The sequence below is a fragment of the Hippocampus comes genome, unplaced genomic scaffold, assembly GCF_001891065.2.
Source record: "Hippocampus comes isolate QL1 unplaced genomic scaffold, H_comes_QL1_v1.1 scaffold137, whole genome shotgun sequence".
Classification (NCBI taxonomy): Eukaryota; Metazoa; Chordata; class Actinopteri; order Syngnathiformes; family Syngnathidae; genus Hippocampus; species Hippocampus comes.
In genome coordinates, this window is record NW_017806002.1 from 224,973 (window position 1) to 242,573 (window position 17,601).

Sequence of the window (17,601 nt, forward strand, 5' to 3'; positions counted from 1 at the left end):
CGTTCAGTCAAAAGTCCAAGTGTGTTTTTTTACTTCTCTTGCAACGCGGCTACTTACGGCCCGTGTAGTCTTGTGCAAATACTCTTAAGTCAGTGGTTCTTAACCTGGGTTCGATCGAACCCTAGGGGTTCGGTGAATCGGTCTCAGGGGTTCGACGGAGCCTCTGCCATGGAGGGTAAGACATGGCCGACTCAACATGTCAATTAGTTATGACACGCCCGCTTGGCCATCACTGGCTGCAGATGATCACATGACATTGCTTGTCCAATCGGTGCTGTGGGACATTTAGTTTGCTTAGTAGTCAGTGTGACTGTCGTGATAGTACGCCTTACAATTTAAAAAAAAAAAAAGGATACTTATCTCTTGAAATTGTATTCACTTTTTTCTGTTTTTAATAAATGTTTTTTTAATGTCTTGAACTTGTAAAAAAAAAATCAAATTTTTATTTTTCATTATTGAAGGGTTCGGTGAATGTGCATATTAACTGGTTGGGTTCGGTACCTCTCAGAAGGTTAAGAACCACTGGTCTAAGTTGAGTTGACGTTGCACCGTTCATATACAATGCTAGTGGGGTGTATTTTTTGGTTGCCCATGTGCCACTTGACCCTCGCAGCGTAAATCCAGTGTTAGTTTCAGGGCAATGGTGAGGCGGAATGTTGTGTGTCCAGTTCAAAAATTCAAAGCAGCGTAACTAAGCAGCAACTCCCCTGACTTGATATGTTACACCAACAATCATTGCAACAAATATTCAACACGGACGTCAAGCTAGCACATCCTACTTTGACTTCAATGCAAGTGCAGTTCTACTTCATTTTGGGAAGGAGAAAAGAAAGGAAGTATGTAGCATGCTGACGCTGGTCAAGGTGCAACTAATAGAAAAACTTCGACCGACAAATGAAAAACAATGCAGTGCTTCGACTAATGAGAGAATTCGAAGTAAGCATAAGGTAAGCATTCGGTATTTCGAGCAGCGACGATGGCATACGTACCGGCAATAGCAGCGCCACACTGGAAAGAAAACAGCACTTCTAAATTCACAACTTTACATTTTGTTATTTTGGTCTGGGGAAAGTTAGCATGTTTTTTTCCCCCACAGAGTAAAGATCTCGCTTTATTCTCGTTTTTATTCGTAAATATTATGACCTGTTCTTGTGAAATCATAACTTCTTATAATACTATTTTTTTTCTCATCAAATTAGAATTTTTATTCATGTTAAGATAATGACAATTGCGAAAGAAGACAGGTTTTGCAGCAGAAATGAATGTGAAATGACGACGAGTGGAAATTGGTCATAACATGCTTTGCTATTTTTCTTGTGGAATAGTTACGAATTGATTCTAGTATCATCGCATCTTATCTCTCATGTTAAATGACATCTTTCGTTCAACTTCATTCTATTTTTTCCTTTGTAAAATAACAAACTTGTTCTTAATGTATTTGGGTAAAATGAAAACGTATTCTTTTGGAACGTGAAAGAATGAAAATGGACTTCTGTCATCACTTTGTTTGTTGTAAAATGATGCACTTTTCTCATCGTGTTGAAACTTTGCTCATACAACATTTTTGGTAAAAATGAACTAATCATATTTTGACATATAATCTTACAACTTTTTTTTTATCACGTTAATGACCATTCTTTGGTCACTTGGTTCATTGTGAAATGCTTAACTTTCTGCTCTGTAAAATAGAACTACAGAAAGTATTGAAGAAATATATCAATTTCCGTCGTTTTATAGTTTGGCTCTGAAATGAACAGTGTGAGAACTTTTTTTTGCTCAGGTTCCAACTTCGTTGTCTTTGTTTACGCAAAAATGCGGCATTATGACTATTCCCATTAAAATGACAATTTTTTCAGATTACAGTTTAATCTTGTTATAACTTTTTCATTCGTAAAACGATAGCTTTTAAAGTTAAATTGTGAGGGGGTTTTTAATGGCTTTGCTCGTTGTAATGTGACTAACTCGTAATCTTGCAACTTTGTTCTTATTATTTCCTGAAAAAAATACTTCTTTCAGTTCAATGGCAACTTTTACTCATAATAGTAATTTTTTATTATATATTACATATTTATGGTATTCTATTATAACTACATCTTTGCTCTTTTGACATCTTTATAAACAAAAAAATTAACTTCTGATTTCTAGTAAAATTTCTGACTTCATCCCTCCCTGACTTTCACTTCCACCAACATTTGTCTTGTTCTTTTTTTAAAACGTTTCGCATAATATTAAGACTTAGTTCTCATGAAAAAAACTTTTTTTTCCTAAATTTTTCTTTTCAGCATGGCACTTGAAAACTGCTTTGTACCAAAGCCATTACTCTTAAATGACAGACATCATGAAATCATATTTGTGGATCAGTCACAGAGATGAGCTAGTGTGTTGCTTCATGTCACATTTACACTACTTGACAGCAAGCGTCAAAATGTATTTGGGGAAAGGATAATAGAACGAAAAAAAAAAAACCAAAAACAACCAAACGATGGAACGTCACAACGTACATACCCTGTGATCCCAGTAGCGGTGTACAACTCATCCAAACATTTCAACCTGTCAAATATTTGGATGCACTTTCCCATCTTCTGGGCGACTTTGGTTCACCAAAACCATTTAACAATAGGAAAGTCAAAGCGCAGCGGGTTAACGAGGCCACTTTCTAGTCAGATTTACTGCAGCTTGGGTCAAAGAAAGAGTCTTTTCAACGGCTGACCACACACTGTGCAATCACACTCAATTTGCAAAAGGGAGGACACAAGTGGAAATGTTGTTAGACTTCAAAAAACTAATATATTATAGAATTTTTATCTTTATGCTGAATGAACACTAAAGCATTTTTTGTTGAGGTGTGTGCGAGATGTCTTTTCTTTTTTTTCAACAGTCCCCTTTCTCCCTTCGCTGTCACTGACCACTTTCAATAAATGTGTGTGTGTGTGTGTGTGTGTGCGTGTGTGTGTGTGTGTGTGTGTGTGTGTGTTTACGTGATCAGTGACCAGGATACTGCGGAGGAGAGTACGGTGGAGGAGCTGAAAAACAGAGAAAACATTTATGGTCAGGGATTCACAACATAGCGGTGCAATAATCAATGGACAGGTCATCCATTCTCAAATTATTGGACAACTATTTTGCAAATCGTTTTAAGACATTTATTTAAAATGAACAAATCCTCAGAATTTCCACCTATCTCCGGGAGATTTCTGTAGTCTCACACAAATGCAGACTGATTTGTGATGAATCAAATAAGAATTTAGCAAATTGTTTGGACTCCATGATCAACATGGTTGCCTATTTTCTGACATGTTAAAGGCCAAACCAGTGATAAAATAATAGCAGTTTATGATTGTGCTATTTCTGCACTGTCAATTTGAAATGCTGTCCCATTTTTGAGTAAATTAAACATTGTTTTTCTTTTAAATCCAATTCAGAGAAAACATTATTGACAGACGAATGGATTATTAAAAAGATAAATACATTTGCTGCAGCCCTACATCATATAGAGGATATTTATGATGGTACCCATTTCCTTCAATGATTATTACATTTATGTAATAACATTTCCATTTCATTTCCAGCGAGAAAGAGTAAAACATGTGAACCACTTCTCCTGTGAAACAAGATTTTTCTTTTCTTACTTTTTCTTGAAAATTAACTTTTATAGTTCATGTTGTAAATCTACAAAAAGAAATCAATTTCTTTATTCTCATAATATTCCGACTTATTTTATATCAAATATTATGACATTTCACAAAAAATTCAAATAGATTCAGTATTTGCCTTATTTCACTTAAAACTGTAACTCTTCAGTCACTTAAAATAACTACAACTGTCCATTTAATACCGTAAATTGACGCTTTATCTCCATGTAAAATTTAACCTGTTTAAAAAAATTGCTTTCATGTTGTAAAATTAAACACATGGTGTAATATCAAACACTGTATTCTCATAATACCTCAACTAAATTTACATAAAATGACAAAATTTTCATGGCATCATAACTCTTTCCAACTTTATATATTACGGCGCTTTTCTGCATTAAAATTACAACTTTATTGTCAGAATGTTACGACTTTTGCGTCAAACGACCACTTTACCAAGGCAGATTAAGCGCAATGTGGAGATGGAGCGCTTGTTGTAAACATTAAAGGGCATGGCAAGTATTATTAGAGAGGATCTTGTGTTATGTGGAGATGATGTCTTCAGCAATGTGGTCGCACCACCAAGTTGGATGCGCCCACATTGATATGAGGAGCTACGCCTACATTGAGTAAATGCACCGATTACAATGTGGTGATTACCTTGGCTGTATGCAGGATCCATATGGGGAGGAGGATAATGTCCAGGCTGCATCACGGGGTACTGCGAAGGCATGCCCGGGTACTGGGGCGCCATAGCAAAGCCCGCATGCGGATACTCGGACGGCCCGAGTGGTTTTCCGTAGGCGTCGTAGAGTGGCTCAACGGGGTAGCTCGCCATTGGGATCTGCTGGGCTGGGGGACAAAGACGTTCCCATTGTGGCATGAGGGACGACTACGACTTTCAGGTGGACCAGTTTAAAATAAAAAGGAAAACTTACTGTCATAAGGAGTCCTGCCCCGCTGCAGCCTTCTCTGGTAGAGATAACAGCAGGAACACATGAAGCAGCATACCATGGTGGCGATGATGGCCACGAAGAGCAGGATGGATGAGGCGATGCCAGCTAATGTAGTCGGACTGATAGGAGCCAAACGACACGGATTAACACAATGCAGTACAATGCACAAATGAAACAATATACTGTCGTCACTCTGCATATTCGCGATTCACCTATTTGTGTTTTTCCCATGGAACCTATTTCCAGCTCTTCGCTGAAAAAAAAATCAAGGGCAGCAACCAACAATTATTTTTAATAATCAATCTGTCACTTCTTTTGTCAGTGAATTGTTGAATTGGATTAAAAAAAAAAGCATGTTTTAATATCCATCCCCGTATTGAAAAACAGGATATCTGCAAATGTGATTGTTGTCTAATTTAAAAGCAGATGTTTGCAATTGGTGGCAAATATCTTACATTGAAAAAAAATCTGCTTTCATGAAGGACTACAGAAAATATATAAAAACCATGGTTAAAATGTTCTTTGAAGTGAGTATAATGTTCAAAAATCAAGTTTGGCACACTCAAGGTATGGAGTAAGGGGCGGGGATTCCCAGAGTAATCGACAGTATAAGAGATATCAAAAAGATTTGTTTGTGACAGCCCTATTTTGAACGCATTGAAGTTGATTTGGGAGTTGTTCGTGTTTAAACGAATAGCAAACATTGACTTTGGGTGTAAGTCCGAGTTCTAATATTAGCTACTTCATTACAGTCCAACATCGTTTGCTGGAAGCGTGACTTAATTCCCTGCAAGTAGTTATTGATTGACACAGCCACACCAGTGCACTTTCAATCGCTTTATTGAACAAATAGAAAGAAAATAAGCACATTCATACACCAGCTGCCGATAGCTACAACTCACGCCGAGTCACTCTCCAGTCAACACTATACTCATTTGCTGACACCTTGTAACTCACCAGGGCAGGCGTCTCCTCTTAAAGTCATACTCGATCAAAGTCACCACTATAGTAAAGCTGGCAATCCTAAATGGACAAAAGTAATTCCTGCCCCTTGAAGCCACACATTCTTGTGTTGAATAATTTAATCATGATATTTTAACTGACTACTCGATGAATCAAATGGGATAATCGCTAAAAATAATGGATTCTAAAAATATGTGAGAGTTGCAGCCCGGGTCGAGGAAGTATGATGAAGTGATACATCGCGACTGAGGTTCGGGCTTTCTATGTTGGGGAGGTTAAATTAAGCTTGGGTTGTTAACAAGAAACAATATGCATGTAGTGTACACACGTATTTGGTCTGTAAGGCATTCATTTTCAAGAACAATGCAAAATGATTTTGAAACTTTAAACTCAGAAAATAGGCGATAAGAAACAGGAGAAATAAAATATTTGTTGCAGTTTTTCACTATTTGAGGCAAGGCTATGTTCCTCTTCCGTTGTGAGTCATATGTGTGTGGGTTTGACTGTTTTACTGTAATCTCCAGCGAATAGCGTTGGATTACCGTACAATGGTTAATATTTAGCAACAAAATGACCGCTAAAAATGGTAGGGAAAAAAAGTGACTCGTCAGGCTCAGAGTGATTGGTTTTGTTTTTAAATTATATCCACAATAGCGCCCATCCCAAAGAGATTAAATTCACAGTTACATAATGAAGATGAAGCCAGGAAAGCTTCATTTTGTACTGACAGCATGCAAACAAGCTTTGACTTGAGTTGTTTTGCTTAAATTGTTCACTTGGCGACATTTACTGTCAAGCACTTCTAATTATTGAGGGACCTACTCCTACTCTTGTGAAACAATTTTAGTTGCAGTTTGGGGTGAATTTCTGCAAAACTATCCCGTCAGCTCATGTTGCAAGACCTCACTGCAGCCAGGCTGAAAGGATCGACTCGGATTATGACAGAATGTCACTCATCAGGCAGCGACCTAACCCAAATTTGCATGTACTGTACGTCAGAACACGCTGGAGTATATCACTAACCTACACTAGCACAATCGTCAGGTCATAATGCAGTAAATACTACATTTATATAAAAAGCACTAAAAGGCCCAAATATAAAACAATCAAATACAAAACTAAGTGTTTCTTTTCCTTTTTCATCCGCCCAAAGTCAGGAGGGACAGGCTTGAGATAACCCACGAACAGGACAACAAGCACTTCAGAACATTGACGGACAAACGTTGTGCTCATCAGTGAGTGAAGATATAGACTGCTGTTATTTTTGTTGTGGCAGTTAGTAAGCTTCCATTCTGTTAAACAAAACATGTGTGCCAGATATCCTATACTTATGTTTACAAAATGAGACAAGGCGGCACTGTGATCGACTGGTTAGCACGTCGGCCTCAGTGCTCCCGTGTGGAGTTTGCATGTTCTCCCCGTGCCTGCGTGGGTTGCCTACCACATTCGAAAAACATCCATGGCAGGTTGATAGGGCATTCCAAATTGTCCCTAGGTGTGATCGTGAGTTTGTTTGTCTATGTGTGCCCCGTGATTGGCTGACAACCAGTTCAGGGTGTACACCGCCTACTGCCCGAAGGCAGCTGGGATAGGCTCCAGCACGCCCGCGACCCTTGTGAGGATAAGCGGATTGAAAAGTGGATGGATGGAAAATGAGACAAGCGATTCACGGTTCGACTCTGGTGGTTCATTAAATGAAGGGCCGCACCGACCTGAACTGGAAGAGCATGCAGCGCTTCTGTTCGCGCTCTGTAATCATCTTGAAGGCGTCCAGGCAACAGTAGCGGCGATGACAGTTTCCGCAGCAGAAGGTGATGAGTGGGCAGTCGAAGCCGTTGTGCCACGTGCCGTTCTTATCCACGTACCACAGGCAGTCCTCATTGGCTCCAACTGCAGACAAAAATGCAAATGCAACATTAGGGGAGAGGTATTCAATTTATGTTAGTGCAGAACTGCCTTCCAGCATACCGAGAACAGTTTCCAATACGGCCTTAAAACAGGATCCAACATGAAGTCTTATTTGGGTGGTGATCCTGTTGGGCCACCATGAGCCATGTTCTGGTGGCACGGCCAGAATTGGCACTGGCCCCTTATCTAAGGCTTCAAGAAAATATTACTTTGCTGTAGTTACTTCTTTTCCCATGTTTTTCAGAATAAAATCTAACTATTTAACATTTGACATTTTTTTGGGCTTCATATCTTGTTCAAGCCATACCTTGTGGACTGACGTGACATACACTTTTTTTTTTGCAGAGCAGTAAATAAGATCAATGATATTTGATCAATTTAATCGATTAAATCTCAAGTATTGACAAGTATTGATTTCAACAGTATTTATGTAAAAAAAATGCACGAGCTCAGGGAGGCAAGCATCCGAGAAATGGTGTCCCGACACAGTCAAGTAGTGGCCTCGGGCCATTGTTAATGTAAAACACTACATTTAAATGAAATCTTAATTTTATTCCCTTCACTGATAGTAAAGAAGTACATTCAAATTGACATCGCAATGTAGTACAATGCAATTTTCAAATCGCACAGGAGGCGATTTGAAACCTAGCAGACCAAAACATTTATGCACAGTAAATATGATATTGTTTAGGATAATATAGATGAATATCATGCTCATGTTTGTTAAAAAATATATCGGTAGAGGATCTTGAAAAAAATGCATATTGAATCTTAATCGCAATATTGAGGGTGGCGAGGGCGTCTGGTTGGATCATTGCAATTAGATTTATTTTCAAAATCATTCACACCCATCGGAAAACTCAACTGACAGGAACGATTCATTAAAATTAAATTAAATCCCCAATTGTCTTGTGTGCAACTTCAGTCATGACAAAGAGCAGAGGGTCTTCAGTTTAAGACAGCACAAGATAGCTCGCTCTGAAGACTTTTATCCTCTTCCTGCAGTAAGTAGTAAATGCTCGTGATTATTTATTTATTAATTTTTTTATTAGTTGACTTTTGTGTTTTCATAACCTCATTTTTTTTGCATCTGCACCATAAAACACGACATAAGGACTTTGTGGGGATTTTTTTTTATTTGTGGGGATTTTTTTGTGCCCTGTCATTGAGCGTGTTAAAATATGATGCGCAAATCTGTTCAGATGCACCTGCATGTACAGTACTGTGATACAGCAAATGGCTCATTAAATGAAATATGGTGCTTTGGTTGCTTCCCAACACTTGCATAACTGGAGAAAATAAAAAGGTAATACGTCTTTTAGGGTAACTTGACGTCATTTCAGCAGACTGCGAGTACTGTATTTAAAAAAGATTTGATGACCTCTCATGCGTGAGAATACCGACCGGAAGTTAGCACACTACCGTAGACCAAATGCGGAAATGTCCATAATGTCCATTCATTTGCGTCGGTGAGTTAATAAAATACCCGGATGGATTCCTACAGCAAGGAAAAGAAAAATTACGAAAATATTTTTTTTAATTGTAAACTATATGGCTTACTTAATTATGCACGGTGTTTTCATTGCCAATAAACAATATAGCAGTTATGATAAAAACATAAATAAAATAAAAAAAACCTTGAAAAGACACCAACGATTCGCGCGCGAATAAACGATTTTAAATAGCCCGAAATAAAACATACGAAACGGGTAACGTTCATTAGTCAAGGTCAACCATTGGCCATGAGCAGTTAGCAAGCGGTGCGCCCCGGATAACAAGGGATTAACACCAAAATCTTACCAGGAGTGGAGCAAAGGACAACGGCTAGCATCGCCAACACAACGGCAGTCGTTGTCGTCGACAGTACCACTGATGCGCTCGTACCCGTGTGAAACGCCATTCTCGTCCCGAAGACAAAAAAAATGACTTGATGACTAACTGTTGTTGTCACACATTATCCAAGCTGGAGAGGAAAAACGAGGCGTTTCGGCGAACGGTGGTTTATTCGTCGAAAATGACACACTAACACACTGTGACGTCTTTCAACCCCGGCTCGGATGATGGCGGTGCTTTCACGGGTTCGCTAGAAAATGTCGGAGTTACCGATGTTTTGTGATACAAATGCGTTTTCACCCCAGAACGCCAGCTGTTTAAATACAGCGACAAAACACTAGTGTCGTCATTTTAGTATTATTTAAGAATCTTATGGACATTTCAATTGATGCTTTTCTTTAAAACGTCAATAAATACAACGTTGTGTAGAATGTGCACGGGTGGTGAACGCACCCCAATATCCATTGCGGACAATTTAAAATTTCGAATGCCCCAAGCAATGGAGCTGGACTTTGACGTGCCTTCAAAGTCAGAACTGCTGATCAACGAAATTTACACTATATTAGCACTGGGACTATTTCTTTGACGAAACATCTTTCAAACTTGTCTTTTTTTGTTTGTTTGTTTGGTTTTTTTTTTTACAAAAGATATATCATACAACACCAGGCAACAAATTAACATATTTTACATACATACATACATAACATTTTAACAAAATTAATTCCATGAAAAAAACTAAAATCATAACAATAGTATAAATAAAGAAAATAAAGATAAAAATCGATGATATGCGCGAAGTACTCTTTAAACATTTCAGAACACACTTTTTAACAGAGATATCGGATAAAGTTGGCACGTCCGTTTGGTATAAACATCTAATTTCACATTTTGATTTATTCAGTTTTAACCCAGAAGCAGATGTCATCGAATAGTTGTGAAATTGCGTATTCAATTTGCTGTTTGTCTCTTAGGGAACGGTGCTCCATCATCAGCCAGCTGGGTCAATGTAATTTCCTTCTTAAAAGTAGTTAGACCTTTGATAATTTTGATATATAACGAAAGGATTTCTACCGCAATTAAGAACAAACAAAGCAAACGAAAACATACTGGACAACCTTGACGGAGGGACTTCAGAAACGGAAATCTGTTGGTAGTTTTTGGATGTAGCATGACACAACTATCAATACCTTTGTAAAACATTCCGATCGTTGATATAAAATGTTGACCAAAACCAAATAGAGCTTTAAATAAAAACCGTATCAAAGGCTTTGTAGAAATCGAGTAAAACTATAAGGGAGTCATTATCAATGTAATCAGTAATCAAATAAATCAAGCACAACCCTTATGTTTGAGTACCGGTAATATGTCGGTTTGACATACATCCAGTTTGTGTTTCACTTATGATCTCATTCAAACCTTGATTTTACCTTTTAACATATACCAATGAGAGAATTCTATAATCTGTGTTTAAAAGCGTAATAGGTCTCCGGTTTCGATCAGAAGGTGATCTTTACCAGGTTGAGGTATCAATGTTATTACACTGTGTTTCATACATGTGGACATTTCTTTTTTAACAAAGCATTCTTTGAATCATGCAAATAGATGATCTTCAATAATATCCCAAAAATGTACAAGGAATTCCACTGAAAGCCCATCATTTCCTGGAGATTTGTTTTTTTTCATTGCGTGATAGCCTCAGATATTTCCAATTTGGTGATTGGTTAATCACATCTTACTTTAACGTGTTCTGAAAGAGTCGGTCGAAGTTCTTTAACCAATTCAATACATTTTCCACAATCACTGATGCAAGAGTTTGATTTATATAACAGAGTAAAAATCTCCAACATATTTTGAATGATCTAAATAATTGGTGGTTATGTTATCATTTATTTTAAGGGCTGAAACATCATTTCTTTTTTTATTACGTTTATCCATAGCAAAAAAACAAAAAACGAGTTACTCTCACCTAAGTCCATCCATTTGGCTCTTGACCTTATAAAAGCTGCTTCAGCCATGTTAAAAAAAGCCATTGTGAGACAAATACGTTTTCTTATCTTATTAACTTATCTTAGTATGTAACTATTTCCTCTTTTATTTCAATTCTTATTTTTTCAATTCAATCTCTTCATTGATATTTAGTTTCCAGAAACCCCGTATTGTTTTGTTGTTGTTTAAAACCAACTAAAAGAATAGTAACTAGTTTATGATCAGATAGTGGCGCAAAATAATGAAAAAAAAAATCGGAATCAAATTGCAAACACGATAGTGAAACTAACCATAACTCAATGCTTGACTGCAATGATCTACTAGCATTACTCCAAGTGTACTCTCTTTCGGAATTCAAGAATCGCCATACGTCTATGACTGATGGTTGTTCGCTAATAAAAGCAGTGCTTTTAATTGATATGTTCTGAATGGTATTCGATCTATAAGGTCAATCAGGACCATCATTAAAACCTCTCCCCCAGTATTAATGGGACCTCTTTATATTTTACTTTGAGCGTTTCAAAATGTTCACATAGCTTTGTGCACACGGCTTTGGCTTGATTATTATTGTTGCGACAAATTTCGAACAATAAAGAGGGTGTTATCGAATTTGGAAACCAAAATTACCCACCTCCCATCATCCTAAAAAAAGGTCTCGAAAATATTAACTTTGAATTTGTTAAAGTGAACAGCTACCCCTGCTGATTGCTCTCAAGCATGACAAAAACAACATTGATCATCTCACCGTGCTTTCCGAAATTTCACACCATTTACACTTGAATGAGTCCATTGAAAAAAAAATGTAAGTCTGCATTTTTTTCATCTACAAAACATGAAAACAGCTTTCCTTTTCGTGTGGTTGCGGATACCTCTAACATTAAAGGATATCATTTTATGGAACTGAAATGCATATTTGCATCGTTCAAATTTGTTTCACAACGGAAGCGGGCCCACAATGACGTCAGCATTTTTCCATCATGCGATTGGTTGCTCAGTCAAACTCTTACCCCCAAGTTTGACAATAAAAACACATCTGGAGCTTTCAACACTCATTAATACATTAATTTGTTTTCTTTATGCCGACGACGACTGATGGAGGACAAAAATTTTACTCGAGCTAGCATACTTAAAAATACGTTCAAGGTGCAGGTTCCTAATGAAGGCTCAGGTGACACAAAAACTAATGTGGGTCACTGGCAACAGCACATCATCCCAGATGCCATAATTTAAAGGGTACATACTATTGGAAATGTACTTTTTAATGGCTTGTTAAAAAATAGCTGTGTCTCTGGAGAGCCTGGACGTGCATCATATGTAAAACTAAACAACCAAGTTAATCGTTGGCGAGCTGCCTGTTTCTGAAAATGCATCTTAGTGAGCCCTAATGCCACACTATTTTGTAACAGTATAGGGGAAAAAAATATTTTGATAGCCACTGAAAGTGCAATATAAACCCGGAAAAAGCTGTCTGTACAGACTTTTATTTAGAAATATTTTTTAATACCCACATTTCCGCGGGCACAAGCAAACGAAAAGGCTGGGAATCAGTGACACCGCCCCCATGATGATAAGAAACAGTCATTATTTCCTGGGAGAATAAGGCCTACAAAATTTATGAAGAGGAAGTTCTTTTTCTTCTTGCGTTGGGTGGAGGTGATTCTGTCTGTGTATTTTTCACACACGTAAAAACAGGCAGCGTTATAAACAGAACTTGTCAAAGAGTTCATATGTCACAGTTCACCTCGCCCACCATGAAAGCCTTGACCTCCCATTCAAGCCTCCTGTTCAGTTTCTAAAGTGTCACCAGGACACAGTCCTTTACAAGCGTGGAGAACCACGGTGTCGGAGGGAAGTGCGTTCCATCTATTCCCTCTGCCATCAGCACATAATTGTCATTCTTCTTCCCGGGCGATTGATGCTGTGAGTGTCGGTGACGAGGCGACAGAGGAAAGGCAAGCAGGAAAGGATGAAGGGAAGGGATCAGCAAAGGCTAGAGGCCTATAGACTGCAGCGTTTGTCTCTCGTTGTTGTTGAGGTGGCCTGAGAACATGCTGTAGCACGGTTGCTGGGCAAACTGGGTCAGGAAGTCTGTCAGGTATGCCTAGGTAGAAAAACAGGAAGCGAAAATGTCAAATGTGACCCATCGTAGCAAAATGAGTCAGAACTTGTTCAGGTAGATTCCAAGACATGAGGCAGTAATGGTTCAGTAGATCAAGCTTCTTCCCTTTTTATGGATAAAAGCATTATTTTTCATGAAATAAACACCATGAAGTGTTCAAAAACTACATGATGAAAAACCTACTCAGCAACAGTCAATCCCCAAATACAACTCAGCAATGGCTCATTACTGTTGTTAGAGATATCCGCATACACAATCCCCAACATACGGTATCAACTTAAAGTCATGTGGCTAATTTTGTACTCATTTCAATCATGGGTGAGCAAAAATTATGCCGAAACTTGTCATGAACTCGAGCATAGTAACAGTTGGTATGCTAGAGTTCATTATCGCAAAATACTGGCCTCAGATTGGTTTATAGATCCTTCTACCCTGATGTCTTGTTTGTACGCCGTGTGCCAAAAACATCCACGTGAGAGGGCAAGTGGTTGAGGGCACACGGTCCAGTGAGTGAGATAACAAGAGCAAAACAGGCGCCACGACCGTTTTGTGTTCACAACTGTGTTGTTTACAGTTGCTCTAATTGCTCACATAGAGGTTGAAAAAAAAAAGTTCTTTTTGATACCGGCAGTGATGTTTAGTTTTAAATCATGGGGAGGAGCAATTGTGTGAAAGAAGACGGGCACGATGGCTATCAAATCTTCGACGTGACCACTGTTCATAATCAAAACATACAAGGATTTGCTCTGATGACTTTATATCAGGTGGAGTTTTTTCTGTTTGATGTGTAGTGGGCTGTAAGATCGAAATTTGATTGTAAATTCAAGGAAGACGTGATGCTTACCTGTTTGCATACCCATGCAAGTTTTAGTTTGCATTGCCGTTCAACAATCTCTTAATTATGTAAGAATAGATTTTTTTTTTTACGCTGATGGTATATCAAAACGTTTTTATCAGTCTTGCACACAGTGTCCCAGAAGAAGCTCAGCTGAGACTACGAAATGGCAGTCGACGATTTCAACAAAATCAAGGCAGTTTGAGGCCAACAGATTGAAAGATGATCACGAACCGCTTCCGGGTGCGGCACATCCGGAACTGGAGAAGAAACACTTTTCATTTGCTGACTGAATGTTTTCAGCTACCGGTATATAAAGTTGGAACGCTAGAGTTGTTTGCTTCATGTCTAATAAAATCTTTTTTTTCTTAATACTGTATACACGTATTTGTAATTGACATATTTATACTGTACTACATTTTCATGTTTTTATATCTCTAAAAGTTCATGCAGCATTATACTGTACAATGTAGTTGGCGGCCATTTTATTGCAAATGGTTACAACCAACTACCGTTATAACATACAGATTCGTTATGTCCCCCGAGGTACATTGCAACCAAGGTCGACTCCATAAACAAGCACGCTGTAGCATTCCAGCTAACAGCCGTGTTTATGCGGAAGTCATGTGGGCAGGAGTGACCATCACTGGCAACGCATGGACATTGAAAATAAGTACTGGACAGACAAATGAATAGTCACACCTTGGGACACTTTAGATGAACCTAATATGCATGTTTTTGTAAAGTGGGACACAAAAAAAGCCTGAATGCTCATGAGTGTACCTGCAGGTCAATCTGATCCAAGGGATCATTTAAGGCATCGGGATCATCTTCGTCATCATCGTCGTAATAGTCATCATCTGGAAGACAGAACAAAATGGTGGACGTTGACGACACTGTATTTGAAGTCGACATAAAGGAAATACATAACAAGGGAATAATGTGCATGTACCATATTTGTTAGAGGCTATGAGGTCTGATATCAGTTGCCCTGCCAGCCCTTCTTCGTCATCGTCATCATCCTCGTCACCTTCTTCCTCCTCCTCCTCACACATGCTGTTTGAATCTAAGCCCAAACACAAAATGGTGAGGAAGGCTGGGTTGAACAAACAACGCGAGTCAGGTCAGTTCTTTTAAAAATCGGATTGACCGCAAGTCTCGCTGGTCACCTTGGCTCCAGTCGGCTGGGTTGGCTCGGCTGGCGTTAGCCTCCACGACGGTCGACAGTTCATTGATGATCAGTTTAAAGATTTTCACCAGCAAAGGAATGTTGGTCCAGCGCTCCGGATCTGCCAAGGAGACGGGATAGCAGATTTAATCCATTTCACCAAGCACAAGCCCTCCTTCAAATCCAATATTTGGCATTACAGAGAAGAAAAATTCCAACATTTTTTGGGGATCTTACTCTTGGCTGCTTTGGAACGAGTGCGGATGCCTTCCGCGGGGTTGTAGATCTCTTCCCCCTTCACCATGATGTCCTGGAGACGTTTGTCGTCTGTGTTGAGGCTGTACTGCAGTAGTTTACAAAGAGCTACCGTGCTGCAGAAAGCAGAACATGACCAACATAGCCTTAAGTATTGCTGGCATCGGGCGGAAATCTTGTACCGTACTTTTTAGATGCTAAGTTGTACTTTTTTTCATAGTTTGGCTGGTCCTGTGACATATACTCAGGTGCAACTTGTATATATTAAAACATTTTTCTCTTCTTCAAGATGCATTTTTCATCTGGTGCGACTTACAGTGTACTTCAGAGTAACTTATATTCCCAAAAATATGCTGCCTCTAAAATCACTTCTTTTCAGGCAACCCCAAAAATGGCATGTTCAACAATTAATATTGCATCATCCAAGAGCTTGTTCCAAAAAGTTGGAAAAATAACACCCACCGATGTGAAGTGACCAATTGTATAGATTTGTAAAAAAAAAAAAAAAAGACATTTTATAAAGTGTGCCATTGGAGGTTTCGGCTCGACGAGAGCGTTATTTAACATATGCCGGTATATATTTTTTAAAATTTAGCTTTTTTATTTAATTTTAGCCATGAGTATGATAAAACCACAAAAGTGGAAAACAACCAGTTCCTTGATGATTGGTTGAACTCTTTGCACACTTAATTTTGTTGGATATTTCAGTAATTATTTTTCCATAACCTGTTGGTTGAGCTCCCAAGTTTTGGCCCATTTGACTTTGGAGTTTGCATAGTGTAGTGTAAAAGTAGCCCTGACCTGACTTTCCCCTCGTACTGTCCATAGAAGAGGTGTTGCCTGCTCATCCACTCCGTCATGACGAACTCCAGGGCAGGTTTTCCCGTGGGGCCGGGCAGGCTGCAGAGGAAGTCCAATAAGGGCTCCAGCTGGGAGTGAACCAGGTGGGCAAACACCATAATAAGGGACTGCAGTCAGAGCGAGAGGACGACAAAGGAGAAAACATGCATCATTTCATTGGTTCAACTTATTTTACAGATACAATTTCAACTTCCGTGTCATGTTTGTTTGTTGATTGAACATATAAATGGATAACAGAAATTTGGCAGGAAGTAACTGGAAGTAAGGACAAAAATGTCATGTCAAAATTGTCTTCACAAATATAAACAAGCGCAACCTGTATTTTAATTTGCCACATTAAAGGACTGGGACAATATGGCTTTATCCCGGTTCCATTCTTTTCAAGTGTTTTGGGGGGGTTAAAATTTTGCATTATGCTTTCATTTACCTGCATGACACTCAGAGTCTCTGCTTGCTGCATCTTGCTCAGGATGGCTCGGAGAATCTGGTCCAGCTGCTCGCCGAGCTGTGTGCCAGCCCGGGAGATGAGCGTAGACACAAGCCTCCCAACGAATATGGCAGTAAACTCTGAGGTCCTGGGGTCCAGCAGCAGGTTGACCACCTGCATGACGTACCAAACGCCGCTGTTGCCCTGGTCGTCACGCCACTGCGCTATCTGCTCCAAGGCAACCGAGACATATGCCCGCAAACACTCGCCGCCGTTCTGCAGGAGGAAAAAAGCCATTTTGCTCACACTGGTCCAATAATTTGCCATCTTGAAACTCCTCATCCTTTACCTGCATGACAGTGTTGTCATCGGTGCGTAAGGTGCACTGTGCCATTACAGGGAATGCCTGGCACACCAGCATCTCAGAGAGGGGCGGCTTGGTGTTGCGCACGACCGTGGTCAGCGTGTCAATGGCTGTCTGTAACATACACCACACTATGAGTCAAAGTGTAGCATTTGAAATAAAACAAAAAGGATGATGGTCATCCAAAAACAAACAAACAAAAATACATCTTATGCATATATGTAGAGAGAGAGAGAGAGAGAGAGAGAGAGAGAGAGAGAGAGAGAGAGAGAGAGAGAGAGAGAGAGAGAGAGA

At 39.1% G+C, this 17,601-nt stretch overlaps 2 protein-coding genes across 2 annotated transcripts in view; both read right to left on the minus strand.

Annotated features, from left to right (window-relative positions):
• Nucleotides 1–2,058: 2,058 nt before the first annotated feature.
• shisa4 (shisa family member 4) lies at nt 2,059–9,549 on the minus strand. Its single transcript, XM_019892533.1, has 5 exons — nt 9,260–9,549; nt 7,264–7,441; nt 4,571–4,707; nt 4,293–4,484; nt 2,059–3,023 (listed from the first exon to the last, which is right to left on the minus strand). Exons 1-5 carry the CDS (start codon nt 9,357–9,359, stop codon nt 2,983–2,985), a joined length of 648 nt encoding a protein of 215 aa, XP_019748092.1. The 5' UTR covers nt 9,360–9,549; the 3' UTR covers nt 2,059–2,982.
• Nucleotides 9,550–12,743: 3,194 nt separating this feature from the next.
• Nucleotides 12,744–17,601, minus strand: part of ipo9 (importin 9) — an 18,013-nt gene continuing 13,155 nt past the window's right edge. The window contains exons 17-24 of the mRNA XM_019892443.1: nt 17,293–17,421; nt 16,944–17,219; nt 16,457–16,623; nt 15,638–15,771; nt 15,402–15,521; nt 15,185–15,298; nt 15,016–15,092; nt 12,744–13,379 (exon numbers count right to left, since the gene is read on the minus strand). Of these exons, the coding sequence (XP_019748002.1) occupies nt 13,269–13,379; nt 15,016–15,092; nt 15,185–15,298; nt 15,402–15,521; nt 15,638–15,771; nt 16,457–16,623; nt 16,944–17,219; nt 17,293–17,421 (1,128 nt within the window). The 3' untranslated portion in view covers nt 12,744–13,268. The remainder of the gene's footprint in view (nt 13,380–15,015; nt 15,093–15,184; nt 15,299–15,401; nt 15,522–15,637; nt 15,772–16,456; nt 16,624–16,943; nt 17,220–17,292; nt 17,422–17,601) is intronic.